Genomic DNA, 17,136 nt, shown 5'->3' with positions numbered 1-17,136 from the left:
CTGTAATAACGTATATGGGAAAAGAATCTCAAAAAGAATGGATATATACCTCTATATATAACTGGTTCACTGTGCTGTACACCTGAAACTAACACAACATTATAAATCAACTATACTCCAATAAAAAAGTTTTTTTTAAATGAAGGGCTGAGTGCAGCGCCTCAGTATTAAGAATAGTTAGGTATTGTTATGATTGATAATAATAACAGTAAATGGTTCTGATTCCATCCTTATCTACAACTTGGCAGAGTGACATGTGGGGATGCCACTAGGTAGGGGGGCCAGGGGTCAGGCGGAAGCATCACAGGCGGAGTGAGTTATCCCATACTTGGTGAGTAGGTGGACCAAGAGGTAAGCAGAGATGCTCCACCCTGAAATGACAAAGGCTGGAAGCTCATTCTACTTCAGATTCTTCCTGATAAGCTTCATTAATGACAGACTGAGAGCGCCTGTCTCCCAGAAACTCCCAGTGAAGCACAATTACTAATACTAAGCAAATTTGGAATAAATTATTTTTAAAAACAGAAGAAAGGATCAGGTAGTGGAAAGAAAATTGGCATAAACATTTGGAGATTTCGACGCTGGATTTAGCTCAATCACTTTCTAGCCAGATAACTTTGGACAGGTGTTTTTGCTTCTTTGAGCCTGAGTTTCATTATCTGTATCACTAGAAGATAATATTATCTACCTCTTGGGTTGTTGAGTGAATTACAGAAGATGATGCTGTTAAAGTACTTAGCACATGTTATCAAAAAGAAAGCTAGCAAGTGCTGGTGAAAATGTGGAGAAAAGGGGACTCTTGTGCTCTGTGGGTGGGAATGGAAATCGGTGCAGCCACTACGCAAAACCTCCTGGAGCTTTCTCAAAAAATTAAAACTAGAACTACTACAGGATCCAACAATCCCATGCCTGGGTATCCATCCAAAGAAAATGAAATCACTCTCTGAAAGAAACATCTGCACCACTGTGTTCATTGCAGAATTATTTACAACAGCCAACACATGGAAACAACCTGAGTCCAACGATGGGTGAATGGATAACGAACACGTATACACACACACACACACACACACACACACACACACACACATACACCACACACACACGATGGAATATCATTCAGCCATAAAAAGAAATAAATCCTCCCATTTGTGAAAACGTAGATGAATCTTACAGGCATTAGGCTAAGTGAAATAAGAGAAAGACAGATACTCTATGACTTGTATAGGTGAAACCTAAAAAAATTGACCTTATAGAAACAGAGACTTGACTGGTGGTTGCCAGGGGCTGGGGTGTGGGGAAGATGAGGAGATGTTGGCCAAAGGGTACAAACTTCCAACTATAAGATGAATAAGTTCTGGGGCTGTGATGCACAGATGGCAACTGTCGTTGACAGTACCGTACTGTGTACTTGAGATGGCTAAGAGAGTAGATCTTAAATGTTCTCACTACAACAATCAAAAATGGTAATTATGTGAGGAAAAGAATGTGTTAACCTTATTGTGGTCATCATTTTGCAGTACACACGTGTATCAAATTATCACCTCGTACACTTAAAACTTATACAATGTGACATGTCAGTTATATCTCAGTAAAGCTGCTGGGGGGTGGTTGTGGGATAAATTACTTAGCACAATGTTACCTGCGTCGACATACTGGTGTGCTACTGTTCTTGTTAGTTCCGTTCCTGTCCCACCATCTTAGGCCAGGGTTTCTAAACTTGGGCATCACTGACATTTGGGGCCAAATAATTCTCGTCGTGGGGCTGTCCTGGGCTTTGTAGACTCTTTAGCAACATCCCTGGTCTCTACCCATTAGATGCCAGCAGCGCCCATGCAGTCTTGACAACAAAAAATGTTTCTAGACATTGCCAAATGCCTCTTGAGGGGCAACGCTGAGAAACTTCAGGCTAGCTATTCTTTTGGTCTCTTTCCACATTTGTAAATAAGGAGGTGAGGCTGGAGATTAAATCCTTTCAAAGCTATCACTCATGCATGCATTTCTTTATTTCCCTGTTCAGAAAACCAATATTATGTGTCTGCTTCATGCAAGACACATTATGTTTACTTGTATAGCTTTCGGTTTTAATATTTGATGCTGCATCTTGCCCCTTCGCTATTTTTTAAATTACTCTTATCACTTCTCTTTTTAAAAAATAAACCTTAAAATCATATTGTCTAATGATGTAATGCCAATAAATAGCATTAAACTTATAAATTAATGTTGGGGATAATTAGTATGTTTATAACATTGGATTTAACTACTCAGACCAGTATACACATATATACTGGTCTGAGTAGTTAAATCTATATATATAGTTTTGTTTTGTTTTTGTTTTCCCTCTTTTGCCACATCATGCAGCTTGTGGGATCTTAGATCCCTGACCAGGGATCAAACCCGGGGCCTCAGTGAAAGTGTAGAGTCCTAACCACTGGACTGGAATTGCCCTATGTATTTTTCACAGCATGTTATTGGTGTATAGACTTTTATGCATGTAGAGTGTGTGTACTATCTTGCTAACGTCTCATGTTATGTTCAGGTCATTCTTCTGAGTTTTCGTGGTAGACAATGATAACATTAATAAACATTCAATCTCCTTTCTATGTTTAACTTTTTCTTGTTTTATTACATTGGCTAGAAGTGCTCGAGTAACGGTGGCACTAATTGTTCTCGTTACCTGCTTGCTACAAACTGAATTATGGTCCCTCCTCTGAAAATTCCTATGTTGAAGCCCTAACCCCTCCAATACAATAGTATGTGGAGCTGGGCCTTTGGGTGGTAATTAGGTCATGATGATGGGATTAGTGGCCTCCTAGGAAGACATCAAAGATTTGGGTCTCTCTCTTCTTTCTCTGTCTCTGACTCTGTCTCTCTCTGTCTCTCTGTCTCTGACTCTGTCTCTCTCTGTCTCTCTCTCTGTCTCTGTCTCTCTCTCCCCCCCAAGGATACAGCAAGAATATGGCCATCTGCAAGCCTTCACCAGAACCCTATCATGCTGACACTCTGATCTCTTCCCAGTCCCAGAACCGTGAGAAATAAACGATAAATGTCTGTTGTTTAAAGCACCAGGTCTATGGTATTTATGGTATTTTGTTCTGGTGGCCAGAGCTGACTGAGACACTGCTCCTTTGCAGATGAGGAAGTAGACATATAGATAGTAGGTGGCCTGAGGGACAGAGCCAAGTGTAAAGCCAGGCCCCTCTAACTCTAAAGCCAGGGCCTCTTCCTGCTGCATAAGACACAGCTTTACCTGCCCCTTGGGTTTTCTTGATCAGTAGGATACTGAACATTGTTTAAGATAGAAGTTCTTGATGATCTTAAAGAGATATGCATTTTTTCCTAGTTTGCTGAATTTTTTTTTTTTAATCAGAGATGCAGTTTATCAAATTTCTCGGCCATCTACTGAACTGGTTTTTTTTCTCCCTGGCCTATACTTTGGGTTGAAATATGGTCCACTCTTGCGCTTGCATCCTCACCGTGATCACAGTGCAGCAGTGACTGGAGCAACACACGCTTGTCGGCAGGGCTGAGCCCTCAGCCGTTCGGAGTTAGCGGGAATTTCCTCCTCCAAGCTGGGGCCTGAGGCTGGCCTCCCCTCTCCTTCCTCCTGTGAGCTTCATGAGGTTCTTGGATGAGTGATAGGCAGGGCCAATGCTTTCTTCTTCAGCTGTAGGAGAGAATCATTAAAGAGAAGAAAGCCCCAGGGCTGGAGGTCATAAGTGTGTAATCACCTGCAGTTGGCTTAGTGGACATTCCCCAGACTCGGGTTGGATGGTCGTGAACTTGAAGACATCCAGGCTGCTCAGTGCTGGGAGGCTGGACTGGGCCCACGGACCCCACCTCCTCTCTCTCCTTCAGGAAGCCCCCATCCATCAGCTGCCTCCACGCACAGCTCCTGCCCTCCTCCACTTGGCGCCCACTGGGTATTTTCCTCGGCCGGCTCCCTGAGCTCTGGGCACCCTGAAAGGGCCCCGCATGGCAACAATCCCTCCTGATGCACCTGACTCACCCCCACCACTGGGCCTTCGCCATCCTTAGGCCCTCACGGCCGGGACCACCCAGCGCTGAGCCCACGCCCCACACACTACAGCAGCCCCGTCCCTTCCCCCCAGGGCACCCCAGCCTCCCCTCCGGGCTGCTGACCCAGCCCGTCAGCCACCACTGCCCCATGGGAGGGGGCGGGTCCCGCAGGCTGGCTGGCTCCTCCTCCCAGGTCACCAGCTTGACCCTGGGCTTGGCTATCAGCCACCTGGTCATCCATCAGGGCTGCCCCCCACCCCACCCCCCGGACACGCCAGGGTTCACTGTCTATGAATGCATTTATGAGAACGAAATGAGACTTGCTTTCCCCGAAAATGCTGTACTTGCTCATGAGTTTTTAGAAAAATACTTGCCTGCTTCGATTTATTATTGTATGAAGGATTTTCTTCCTCTATTCAGGAGTGCTGATTTTGTCAGTTTTTAGCACTGGGTTCTCCTAGCTTTGAAGAAAGAATCGAAAGGTCTTCTTCTTCTTTTTTTTTTCTTTTTTGCTCTGGGACTGTCTCTAGCCTGGGCCTCCCCTCTATGTTCCATCAAAGGGTCAAATGTTCTGCACCCCAAGTCAGGTAACAGAGCCAGGCCACTTTGGGGTCTTCTCCCAGTGCTATTCCTGCGGACCACACTGAGGAACTGTGATCATTAATATTTTCCTAGAAAAATCCCTTTCATAGAAGTTTCTAGGTTTATAACCTCAACACTGTCCTCTTATTTTTTTTATAGTTCCCAGAACAGCACCCACCTCGAGGCTGTATTGCCCTGGCCGTCCCTCTCGTGTGTTTCTGCACTGCTGAGACACCCACCCTCCCTCCTTCCCAGCACGGTGGGGCGGGGTGGGGGGGCTGGCCAGACAGGAGACCAGGGCAGCATGGAGGGAAGGGGTGGGGCTGAGGGGGGAGGACTCTCAGGGGTGCTTGGGGCTTGGCGGGGCAGCTAAGTGGGCAGGGGCAGTGACCTGGTGGAGGAGAGCCCCAGAGAGGACGTGGAGACCCCATCCCAGGGCCACCTGCCAGGCCAGTGGGGATAAGGGACTTGACTGAGGCTTCTTTGCCCTCAGTGGGGGCTCTGGCTGACCCCTCTCAGGTGGACGCTGTGTGCGTGGCTTTAGTGACCTGAATGGACATGCTTGTGAGCTGGGGCCTGGGGCCAGAAGAGAGGCAGGTCCCCCCAGCCCTGAGCAGGGCCTCAGGGCCCAAGTCAGGGGCACACACGGGGCCCCCACACCTGACCTGCCAACGTTTAGAAGGTTCCGCGTCCCCTTTAGCATCAAACAGGATCTGTTCTGCTCCCTCACCTGGGCGATCCCACTTTTCCTACATCCTGGAAGGCCCGGGGTCAGCATGGAATTCTCGGACCCCCTGGAGTTCTGTGCTGGAATCTGGTGCCTGGGGAGAGCTGGCCCTCTGCTCTGCTTCAAGGGGCCTCCAGTGCTCCCATGTGGAACCCCTCACCCCTTCGCCCCTTACCCTCAAGCCCCAGCTCCATCCACACCACCCACAAGCGGCCACCACTGGACACAGACAGAGGGAAGAGGCCCCGCAGGCCTTGGAGTAGGACCAATGGGTAGGAACGTCCATGCTCTGAGCCCCAGAATATGGTCTGGGAGGCCTGGGGCCTCCTCTGTTGCATGGGAAGGACTGGATCGGGCCAGAGTGGGGCCCTCCAAAGTGTGGGCCCCTGATCCCTCTTGCCCAGGTCAAAGACCACCAGCGGGGAGGGATGTGTGTGTGTGTGTGTGTGTGTGTGTGTGTGTGTAGCCCGGCGCACACAATAAACCAAAGAAACACATGAGGTAGCCCTTGGTTTTTGTTTATTTTTTCAATAAACAAAATTTTTTTGCATGTCTGGTTGCAGAGACGGGAAAGCTAAAAAGAGCTCATCATCGACATGTTTGAAATTTTTCAGTTACAAGATCATCACGCCTGCTCCTCTCTCAGTTTAGGGACCGAATTGGTGATCATGTCTCTGATGGCTGTCTTTAAGCTTCCCCGTTATTGGCGTAAACTACACACTACTCCAAACACACCCGTGGTGTGGATGGGCAGTCAAGGATCCCAACACTCTCAGCAGAATCTGGTTACCCCACAGAGGATGGAATGCACCATTTCTGCGTGACGTGAAGACCGTGGCGAGGCTGCTGACCCTGTTCTGATCTTGCGGGATGTGTGCGGGTGGGCACTGCGGAATTTGAGTGGGGTGGCCTCATCGAGTGCTGGTAAGAGAGAATTTGTCACGTGGGCAAGTGAGATGGTCAGGCTGTAAAGGAGGCGTCTGTCAGGACCCTCCGCTCCCACGTTAATTTACCTGCACTGCGCTAGGCTCCCAGGGGACCCCGTGCGTCCCCTCCCCTCCTAGGCGGCCCGCATCCTGCGCCTCAGCTCCCTGCGCACCGCCTTGCACTCAGCAGGTGCTTGGAAATGCTTCCTGATCGAATGGATGGCGGATGAATGGATGAACCGATGAGGACCTGGTCAAGGATAGGCAGTGGGGGGTCTTTTTCTTGTCGTCAGGGGATGTGGCTGTTCTCTACAGCATGGAGACTGAAAACGTGAAGTAGAGAATTTGATCATTGTGTCCAATCTTAGAATTTGGCGTTGAGGGAAACTGAGGATCAGAACCGTCAGCCGACGCGATCAGGGTCTCACGCGAGAGGCCAGGCGGGGTGCCAGCAGCCCGCCCGACCATGCCAACAGTTCTTATTTTTTGTCTTTTTAAAATTTTATTTCTTAAAAAGAACTCAAAATGAGATGAGATGGTGACTCCAATGACTTGGCGGGGGGGAGGAGGAGGGGCTTGGGGTGAGGGTTATCAAAGACTGGGGGTGGGGGCCAGGGAGGGGAGGGCAGGGGGGCAGCAAAGGGAGCCGGGGGTGGGAGGGGGCTTGGCAGCGGTGACGAGGGTGGTGAGCAAGGGGGACAGGGTTTGGGGATTGAGGGTGAACTGTGGGGGGGAGGGTGGAGAAGCGTGGGGAGCTAAAGGGGTAGGGGCTCCGGCTGACGGTGGGACGGGGTGGCGGGGAGCAGGCAACGGGGCTGTGGGGTACGGGTGCTCAGGGACAAGGTGACAAGGGTGGAGGGGGGTTGGGGCTGGGAATGTTGAAGGGCCTGAAGTGATGGGGACAATGTCTCGGGTGAGCTGTCAGGAGCCTGGGGGAGATGAGGGTCGGGCTCTGAACCAGGATGACAAGGGACTTGGGGCGGTAAACCGGTGGCTGACGGGAGATGAGGTCGGTGGTCATGTGATGGCGGTGACGCATGTGGGTGCGTGTGGGTGATCTGAATGACCGCGATGACGTAGGTGATGATGGCTTAGCAAGGTAGACACGGCAGGTAATAATACTCAATAAAGCTAAGAATATAGATTCCTATCCAAATAACTTAAGAAGCAAAAATATTCCTAACTGGTACCCAAGGGCTGTTTAGCTGCCCAACTCTAGGAGCTGGAAAGCTAAACAGAGCTCTGTCCCATTTCTTTCTATTTCTGCAAAAAAGATAGATGCTCTTTTTCTTTTTACAAAAGTCAAAAATGTATCATTCAGAAACCGGCTAGGTCTTTGGGGATCTGAGGGTTATTAACTCAGCAACACAAATGAAATCCGTGCTGTGTAGGCCAGGTCTGGTACCACTGTGGTCACAGAACTAGAAAATGCCCCACGAGCGACAATTTCCACTAAACCCTGTGCAAACCTTGGCTGAGGGCTGTGCTGCTGCTCAGATTCACCAGGGGCACTTGCGGTTCAAGGTGCATTTAGATGTCGGGGGACATCTCTAATCTACAGGGTAGGAGGCAGGTAGAGTTGGGGCTTCAGGTAGGTGGGTAGATAGGCAGGTGGTGGGGGAGGGGCTGCCTAAGGGTCAGCCCGGGACTGCACATTGTGCCTCAAAGGGGGCAATTGTTTCCAGACGGGCAGTGGGCCAGGAGGCTCCCCACTTTGAGAAATGCAGCTAAAATCCATTGCAATACGTCAAGTGTACATCCAGGATAGGCCAAAACCTTCGGATCCCAGGATGAGACTTAGTCTTCATCAGATCCTAATTTTTTAGGGCCAGGAACTGTTTTGACTCATCACCCCCTCGTTCCTAATTCAGCATCTGAGAGCAAGAGAGGACCTTGGTGGTCACTGCGTTCAAGCCCCTGCCTGGAAAGGGGCTGAAAGGGTGGCCCGGGGTGGGAAGGGGACTCGCCAAGGATCACACAAGCGAGTTAGTGGCAGGGCTGGGATGAGGTCCCGGCCCCTCCAGCAGCCAACCCGGGGCGCTCTCTGCCTGACACACGGCCGCTGCACTCTGCCAAATCTCAGCTCAATCGGAAAGATTGAAGGGTTTGCGGTGTTGATGTGAGTGCGAGTCGGAAGTGGCGTGTGAGAATTAACGAACGAAAGAGATTTCAGCCCTTTCACAGTGGGTGGTCACGCACAGCACTCGTAACGGTTTCACGAGGACTCTGTGGCCGAGACCCCTCGGAGAGGGACGTCGGCACGGAGCCCTGGTTCTGTTGCCTTGTTTTTTTTTGGTCTTTTTGATTTTAAGTTTAAAGTTTAGAATAACATACTTATTTCTCTTACTCGTTTAAAGATGAAATTCTTATTATTATTATTATTAATTGTTTATCATGCATTAAGAAGAGAGAGAGAGAATGCTGGCACTGGCGTTGGTCACACTGCAACACAAAGGCAAGGGAGGGAAGCATAGCGTTCACCAGATTTGACACAAAGGAGCGCAAATTCCACCACGAAGATGAGAACAGACCGCACATAGTGAGCTCTGCGAGGCCCCGAGGATAGAGAGGGGCCGGTGGGAACGCTGCTTAGATCTCCTCGTCGCCAGCCTCCTTGCTGAAGGTGGTCATGTCGATCTTCTCGGGGAAGATGATGTTGACGGCCAGGTCCTCGCCGCTGTTGTAATGCAGCAGCAGCTTCTTCTTCTTGCGCAGCATGTGGTGGTAGCGCAGGTTGGACACCCAGGCCTCGCACTTGTTGAGGAAGACGATGCCCATGGTGCCCAGGACGACCAGGCTGGTGAGCACGCCCAGGATGGTGAAGCAGATGGCCTGACCCTCGGAGAGGAGCGGAGTGCTCTTGTTGAGCTCCTTCATGGACACCTTGAGGATGCGGTGCTCGGGCTGCGGCACCGGCAGCTCGTGCACCCCGGGGGTCAGGCGGTAGGTCAGCCCATACCCGCTGGGCAGACGGGTGACCTGCTGGGGGCCCGCCGCGCGCTTCCGGCCGCAGATGGGGCCCGTGAACTCGGGCTTGCACAGACACTCGAACCTCACCTGGGAGTGCTGCAGGCAGGTGCCCCCGTTGAGGCACGGCTCGTTGGCGCAGGTGGACACCGGGCGGCTGCAGGTCTTGTCCATGAAGCCGGCGGGGCAGCGGCAGCGGAAGTCGCCCCCGATGTCGGTGCAGATGCCCTGGTTCTCACACGGGTTGGGGGTGCAGCTGTTGGTCACGATCTCGCAGAAGTTGCCTGAGAAGCCGGGGGGGCACAGGCAGGAGGCCTGCGAGGCCCGGCCCTCGGCGTCCACGCAGCTGCCTCCGTGCTGGCAGGGCGAACTGCAACACAACGGGAGACATGGTGACGGGCCCTCGGGCACTGGGCTAGGACGGGGGTGCCGGGGGCGGGGCCGGATGCTCCCTCCCCCTCTCGCCACGTGGCCCGACAAGAGGGCAGGTGCCCAGGACGCACGAGGTGAGGGAGGGAGTGCCAGCCGGGGGTGGGGGGGGCCCATGACCCCTGCCTGCGAGGGGCTCCCGGGCTGTCTGCGGTGGGAGGCCCCCCCCACGTGGGGTGTGTGCCTCACCCCCATCACGCTGCCAACCTGGAACACGCCTGACCTCCCGTGCCGGGGTGCCCAGCTCCTCTCCCACCTCTTAGGTCATCTGTCCGACCAGAGGCCTGACGGTTAGTCCCTGGACAGGTGGGGAAACTGAGGCTGAGAGAGGCAAAGTTAGTGACACCCCAGGGCTGCGGCCAGCCCCTCCCCTTAGCTCCGTCCCCGGAGGGCATCACCACCACCCCCAACCCCTTATTATTATTTTTATTTTTATTTTCAGTGGAGTGAGCCTGCAGGCCATTGTACAGGAAACCCTTGGGGACTCTCAGAGCGTAAGAAATACGCGCTCTGTCTGCGCCGGCTGGAGCAGCGTCTGGGCCCGGCTGTTTAATAGTGGCCCATTCACCCAAGCGCAGCTTGCAGACCGAAACTGTTTGCTCAAAGCGGAGCACACGGAGCATTTAATGTAAGAGCTTTTAAACGAGCAGACCCTTTGTCATCCGATAAATGCCAAAACTCCAGGGAAGAAAGGGGCTCCGAGCGCAAGAAATCAGCATTGCTGCTTCAGGGGTGAGGGCAGCATAGGAGCCAGGGCTCTGAAGGGATTTCAAGGACCTCGGGCTCTATTTTGACAGACTGGCTCCAGTCTGTTGGAGAGAAAAGCAAAATATTTTAAAGGCCTCACTCCGTTTTTCCCCTTCCCACGAGGAAGCAGAAATGGAGTTCGGCGGTCACCCCTCTCCTCCGACCCCGCCCTGAATACGGATCTTTAGATGCTGCAAGAATGCTGGTTCCTGGCCCTCGTGGCTCCGGGGCTCTCTGTCCCAGCCCTGGAATGCATCTAAGCTTCGGTTCCCTGACGGGACGGGGGCGCCCCCACCCGCAGCTACCGGCCCAGGACCGGAGTCTACGTTGAATTCTCGCCTCTCTCGAGGTCTCTCCCGGTCTCCGTTTAAGCCCCCTCGGAGGGTGGGACTGGCTCAGGGCAGCGGAGCGGATAAGGGCCGGAAACGGCTGAGCTGCGGGGAAGCCTGCTCAGATGCACCAGAGAAGCCGGGGCCACTCCATCTGCTGTGCCCACTACCCAGAGCCCCAGGGCTCCCTCCCCATGAGAGTGGCTGAGGGCCAGACCCCCCACCTGCCCCCACCCCACGCTGGCCGCAGCCCCCTCTCCCCAGCTCCTGAGACATCTCAGAAAACCCAAACGCAGAGCCCCCCGGCTCCCGCAAACCCGCCCCTAAGACATGGTGAGCGGGTTTCACAAACAGCCTCGGGCACAGCCGAACTCGGATCTCTTGTTTTGTTGCCTTTAGAAAATTATGCAGCTCGAGCTCCGGTTCACAGTCCCAATCTACTGTCATTCACGCGCATCAGGACTTGGAAACGTCAGGGGAATATGAAATCACCTTCAGGATTGTTTGAAAAAATTATGGAAATGACACACTCCCCCATCAATACCCTGATCCAGGACGGCCCCCCACGGGGCGCAGGATGAGCACTTACTTGGTCTTTTGTCAGGCGACAGGTCCGACTGGGTTAGGCTGAAAGGGTCTTTAGTGGGTGTGAAACAGGAATCTAAAGCAGCATTTATCAGATCACACATAGCCCGGAGAGAATACCTACCCGTTCATCATGCAGGGCCCGTCCTTTTTCTGACAGTTCTTCCCCGAGAATCCTGGGGCGCAGGAGCACGCGTACTGGCCGTTATCAAGGTTCACGCAGGTTCCGTTGTTGGCACAGGGGGTCGAGGTGCAAGCCCGGATGTCTGGGGTGGGAGAGAAAACCAGGGAGATGAGGGGGAAACAGAGGCTGGAAGGAGAGCATCCTGCGTGGGGCAAGGGAGAGACCCCTCCATCTGGTCAAGGGGGGACCCCGTGTGAGCTGCCTAGATGTCACCACGTGTGGCTTCTGCCAAGAGTCACCCAGCGGAGGGCTGAGCAAGAGGGTGTAGTGAGCCCCCAGCACCCTGACACAAGTAAACAGCTCAGGGAGCAGAAGGGTCACAGAGACAGAAAGTCACGACCACTCACTCATATTCAACCCAGGCCAGCTGGGCCCTTTTCCTGGCATCAGGTCACTTCTTGGGTCCAGCAACATCGACCTTCACTGCAGACCCTTTCCCTCCCCCCGAAACTGTGCTGAGCTGAGATTCCCTAAGGGCTGTCGCCTCCAGACAAGCTTTTTGTGTTCGAGGGGGTCGCTGCCGCTCGGGGGGGGGGGGGGGGGGGGGCTCGTGCAGCCCAACTGTTAGAAACATCATCTGCCCTTCATACTTTTCCATCAAAGAGGAGCAGGGGGGAAATGAGATGTAAAGCCCCCTGTCAGGAATTAAGAAACCTGATTTGGCCCCAGCACTGCCTCCATCTCCCGGTGGTCTCTCTGCTCGCAGGTTCTGAACGAAGGGGGTCCACGATAAAAACGGCTGCATCTTTTGAAGGCAGTGAAATGAGAACTATTGAGCGCTCGCCTGTCAGCACGGGTTTCCATGAACACTGGTATATTTCCACCGCCTTTTTACACCTCCCGTCACGCACACTTCATTATTAGGGGCTCAGCAAGGCAGGGACGCGCTGAACAAAGGGGCCTGGGTCAGGGGCTCTCTGACAGTGGAGATCTCAGCCCCGAGGCCGGGCCAAGGAGAGACCCTTTCTGTGTCCATCTCCTACCAGCTGCCACGTTCAGCTCCCCCCTCCCCACCCCCCCAGCCCCCGGACTCTGTGCCTTACTTTCCCCACTTAGAAAAGGAGGGGTTCTCCCTGGCCCATCTCTGACAGCCCCTTCAGCTTTGGTTCTCTACCATCCGAGCTGCTGCATCGGCCAAACAGAAAGCCAGGGCCAACCAGAGACGCAGCGAGTGCGGGTCCCCGGGGCTGAGGCCACACACATGCAGATTTCTTCCAGATTTATTCCCTCTTTTCAAGAGCCCCGCACCCTCGTGGAGAGGAGATGGCCATGGATCAGTAAGGAAAAGCCTGCACGCCATGCTGCTGGCCTATCCAGAGGCGTTCCTTGGGAGCCCGGCTTGGTGCAAGGGAAAATAAAGAGGATTTATCCTTATGGGAAGGCGCCGGGCGTGAGCATGCAGAGCCTTGGCGGCAAGCTTCTAATTCCCTGCTCCGTGCTCTCCTGTCGCTGGGTATCTTAAATTTAAGGTGAAGAGCTGGTGACCACCTTACTCCTCTCCCCCGGTGTCAAGCCGCGTGAGCCAAGGATCAGCCCACCTTCTCCCCTCCCGGGCCTCCAACCCCAGGGTCGGGTGGATTAAGTAGCCACTAGGAGAAAGCTGCCAGGGGTCTCTGCCTGCCGGGGCAGCAGCTGTGGCCGTGACAGCCTCAAAGACGGGTGAAAAGGGAGAGGGCCCGCCATAACCCAGAGGGCTGTTTCCTCGGGACCCAGCCGCCCCAAGCTTTGGTCGACCGGGTAGGGAAGGGACCTTTTGTCTGGGAAACTCCATGGAGGAGTCCTGGGCTTCGATACCAAAAATGGTGGGCTCCAGGCTAAAAGCCCTGATCCCAAAGGATGGCTTTTGGGACCCCCTGGGTCCCCAAAACAGCTCAGAGGTACTTCAAGCGTTCCGAGCCCGAGCTCTGCTGGCCAGACCATGAGTCAGCTGTGGGGAAAAGCCTGCGCCACACTGGGGGTGGGGGGAGACGTTAAAGACCCAAGACAACGTGACGCAGTGCAGGGGTCGCAAGAACATGCTTTTAGGTTTTTCTTGAGGAGAGGGTGTTAGGAACAGCCTCAGATGAGAATGAACCCATTTCTGGGGCAAAAGGAGGGGTTTTGTAGCTGACTGTTCTCCCAACTTCTTAGGTGTCCTGAGCAGATCCCTTTGCTTCCCCAAGCCTCAGTTTCCCTATTGGTACCATTCGTCTTTGCTGACGATGCTGTGGGGGCCGAGGGACAGAGACCCTGTAGCAGCTGCCTACACTGCTGGGAGTCTTCTCGAGGACCTTAGTTTGCCTGGGCTTCAGGGCAGGTTTTGCCAAATGAGAATGGGCTCGGATGAACGTTTTACAGCCAGAAAATGCAGCGACAGCCAACTCTCAATTGCTCAGGGTAATGGAGGGCAAAGATTGCATAAATTAATGAAATCAACAGATAACACCATTCTGCACTTTAGCTACTTCTCAGCTTTTCCCGATCTTCCCCCTCCGCCCTGCCTCCCCTTACACTTGACCTCTTCCACACAACCCCCAGCCCTTCCCAGTAGCCCTGATTCAGCTCTCACTGCCCCCAGCACTCAGCACCCAGCACCCCTCCCGCATCTGTTTGTTGGCTTGTGACAGCATCCTTAACAGCTTCCCGTATGAATTTCTTGGAGTCTTGGCTCTGCGACCCCCTGAGTCCCTTCCCCTCTCTGAGCTTCAGTGCCCTGGACAGCTTTCCAAGTCCCCACCTTTCTGTGGTCCCCACCCTCTCAGCTTTGTGTGGCATGTTTATTTTGTGACTCTTTATTCAACTGGCAGCCCCCTGCCCCAATGCCTTCTCCGGTGCTGGTGCTGGCGGTGCAGAAGGGAGCAAAATTAAGTCCTACCTGCAAGGAGGCTCCCAGCACCAGCAGGAAGTGTATAAACAGATCATTACCATACAGAGCACTGGGATAAGGCGAGAGGGGGAGGGGAGGCAGCCACCACCCGGCTGGGAGGAGGTGGCTGGGGGGCGGGGGACGGAGAGTGGGGAGGGCAGGGGCAGGTGCCAACCTAGGTCGCAGAGGTGTCCATCCCAGCCGTCCTTGCAAATGCACTGCCAGGGTTCCACACAGAGTCCGTTAACACAGCCGGGAAAGGTCACGCATTGGTCACACAGGGGACCCTGCCAGCCAGGCTGGCACCTGCGGGGGTCGGGGTAGAAAGACGGGGACATGTGAGCGGGGGGAGGGGTGAAGACAGAGCTGTGGTTGCTTTCTGTGACACCAAGAGCCCCTGGGAGGAGGGTCTCTGCCCAGTGCCAGGCCAGTGGGTCTCAGGAAACCAATACCAGTCACCTGAATGGAAAAGCTTAAACAGAAGGTCAGCTGGGGAGCAGAGGGGTCCCTGAGAGCCGGAAGAAGAGCTGCGTTTTGCCGCAGTGGCCTGCAGTGGTCTCACCCCGCAAGAGGTTCTCCCACCACCCCCCACCTCTGAGACAGCAGCCAGGAGCTGTGGCCGTCCTGCCCGCCCGCCCACCAGCCCACCATCCTCAGCCTCCTCTGTCCTCTTCTCCCTCTCCCCCCCCCCACTGGTTTCCTGCGGGGGCGAGGAAGCTATTTGCTGCAGTCCAGGGGCCAAGCCCCCCCATTTTTTCTGCCTGACGTCATGATTCCCCAGCATTCTGCCCCAGCCCCCCAACACGCAGCCTCTGGGGAGCCACTCCATTACCTGCAAACATTGTCAGCCTCGCAGAATCCATTTTGGGGGTGGCAGGCCGGGAAGCATTCAGCTCCTGAGCACAAGAAAGGTTACACCATTCACCCCACGAGGCCCCACAGGCCGTAGCAAAGCCCACGGCCTCCCAGGAGGCAGCCTCCAACCCTCTGCGGCCCTCTCTGCCTGGCACACAGTAGGCACTTCACCCCAACCCGCTCAGGAGAAAAGTCTCTGCGTGTCCCTGGTTATGCAGTGACCACAGCACACTGCCTAGTTCCTAGGACCGAGTCAGACACCCAATTTCCCTCAAAGAAATTACAGACGTCAAATCCTAAACGCAGAGATGGGGAGACTGTGAACGGGAAGATTCTGACCCGTGGGTACTCGGCCAAACCCTCACTTTCACAAAGTGAGCTAAGGTGGGGAGGCAGATTTTGAGGTATTCAGCTCTGGGAAAGCCCGGACAGGTTTACCTGGAGGGCTCACAGGTAAGGCGTCTGGAGTTTTTAAAGGTTAATCCCAGTTAAGCCAAGCACCCAGGTCAAACTCCCAATCTCCCCCGCCCCAGACTCTTCGTTTTAAAAAGACAAACAAGGGTTTTGCGGAAAAGACTGCAATTGGGACACTATTTAGAGATTCTGACACTTTAATAGGAACCTACTGTGTGCACTGACTTTAACTCTCACCAGCTTTCCAGACAGCCCCCCCAGAACCACTGGTGCAGTGGGGGTGGGGGGCCCTGCGGGAAGGGGACAAGTGTCTCGCTGTCAGAGACAGATGGCGGCGGCAGACAGAAGTGTCGCAGCCCCTCACCTAGACAAACGCCACGCAGGAAGGGCTCGGGCTGGGCTCCCAGCGGGGAATTTAGGGTGACGACGGCAAAGTCACCCCCACACGCACACGCAGGGACCCCCCAAAGTTGCACCCCAGAGCATTTTCACAGAGGGCTCCCAGCATCACCTCGTTTCTCCATACCTCCTCTCTGCGCACCGACACCCTGCGAGCGCCACTTCCGCGGGGCGGGAAGGGGCCGGGGTCCCACACCTTCTCCGCCCCCGGGGACCCCCAGGGCCGGGCTTGGCATGCGAGGGTGGCGGGGAGGGCGAGGCAGGCGCGGCGCGGGGCTTAGGGTTAGGCGGGACGGGCGGGAGCCGGGGCGCACGGGACGGGGCGCGCAGGGCACCGGACGGCCGGGGGGGCGTCGCAGGCTTCCCCAGAGGGGGCGCGAGCCGGGCCGCCGGCGGGGGGCTCACCATGGGCACTGCGGCCGAAGGCCAGCAGGAGCAAGAGGACGGGCAGGAGGGCTGCGGTCGCGGTCATCGCGGGGCGGCCGGGGTCGCGGTCCCGGGAGCGGCGCGGGCGCGGGTCCGGCTCCGGGCGCCGCGCTGGGCTTCTGGTTGCGGACGCGGAAGGGGGCGCGGGCGCGCGGCGAGGGGAAAGCCAGGGCTGCACCGGGCTGCGCGCTGCGCTCTCCGCTGCCGCCGCCGAGCTGCCGCCGCCGCCGCGCGCGCCGCCCTTTTCGTACCGCCGCCCCCCCCCGCGGCCCCCGCCCCCCGCCCCCGCCTTCGCGCGCACGGGGCCGGCGCCGGCCAGTCCCGGTGACCCCCGCCCCTCGCGGGGCCGCCCCCCACCGCGGCGGCGTCCCGGAAACCCGCTAGCGCACGCGGGGCACTCTTGGCTAGACGGGCACAGGTACCCCGCGCGCGTTGGGCACACGTTCCCCCCACAGGACGGCACACGGGCGCGCACACACGGGCCCGCTTAGGACAGGTCGCATGAGCGGAACGTGGGCAGGGCCGCAGACCCCAGCAAGACGCGAGGACACGCTCGGAATACAGAAGCGCGCACAGAAACAGCAAGACACTTATCGCCAAGGTCCCGAGCACGCATGCCGTAGCTCACGCACCCAGAAGCAGCACAAACGCGCACTCTAGAGACGGGGAAAGCGCACCCTGCCACACACGCACTGGGAAAA

The 17,136-nt window shown here is 55.2% G+C and overlaps 1 protein-coding gene across 1 annotated transcript; it reads right to left on the bottom strand.

Annotated features, from left to right (window-relative positions):
- Positions 1 to 8,681: 8,681 nt before the first annotated feature.
- Positions 8,682 to 16,481, bottom strand: DLK1 (delta like non-canonical Notch ligand 1). Its single transcript, XM_057732073.1, has 5 exons — positions 16,415 to 16,481; positions 15,174 to 15,237; positions 14,517 to 14,647; positions 11,437 to 11,578; positions 8,682 to 9,592 (listed from the first exon to the last, which is right to left on the bottom strand). The coding sequence occupies exons 1-5, from the start codon at positions 16,479 to 16,481 to the stop codon at positions 8,845 to 8,847; spliced, it is 1,152 nt and encodes a 383-aa protein (XP_057588056.1). The 3' UTR covers positions 8,682 to 8,844.
- Positions 16,482 to 17,136: the final 655 nt, after the last annotated feature.

This window comes from Hippopotamus amphibius, chromosome 4, assembly GCF_030028045.1.
Source record: "Hippopotamus amphibius kiboko isolate mHipAmp2 chromosome 4, mHipAmp2.hap2, whole genome shotgun sequence".
Classification (NCBI taxonomy): domain Eukaryota; kingdom Metazoa; phylum Chordata; class Mammalia; order Artiodactyla; family Hippopotamidae; genus Hippopotamus; species Hippopotamus amphibius.
Note: the sequence above shows the minus strand (reverse complement) of the source record. Positions and strands in the feature narration are given on the sequence as shown.

What these genes read in the sequence shown, in the direction of transcription:
- DLK1 (XM_057732073.1), bottom strand. Translation starts at nt 16,481, where the DNA reads ATGACCGCGACCGCAGCCCTCCTGCCCGTCCTCTTGCTCCTGCTGGCC. An exon ending in GAGGCTGACAATGTTTGCAG is followed by an intron (nt 14,648 to 15,173) that starts GTAATGGAGTGG and finishes CGACCCCCGCAG; the next exon opens with GTGCCAGCCTGGCTGGCAGG. An exon ending in GGGCCCTGCATGATGAACGG is followed by an intron (nt 9,593 to 11,436) that starts GTAGGTATTCTC and finishes GTTGTGTTGCAG; the next exon opens with TTCGCCCTGCCAGCACGGAG.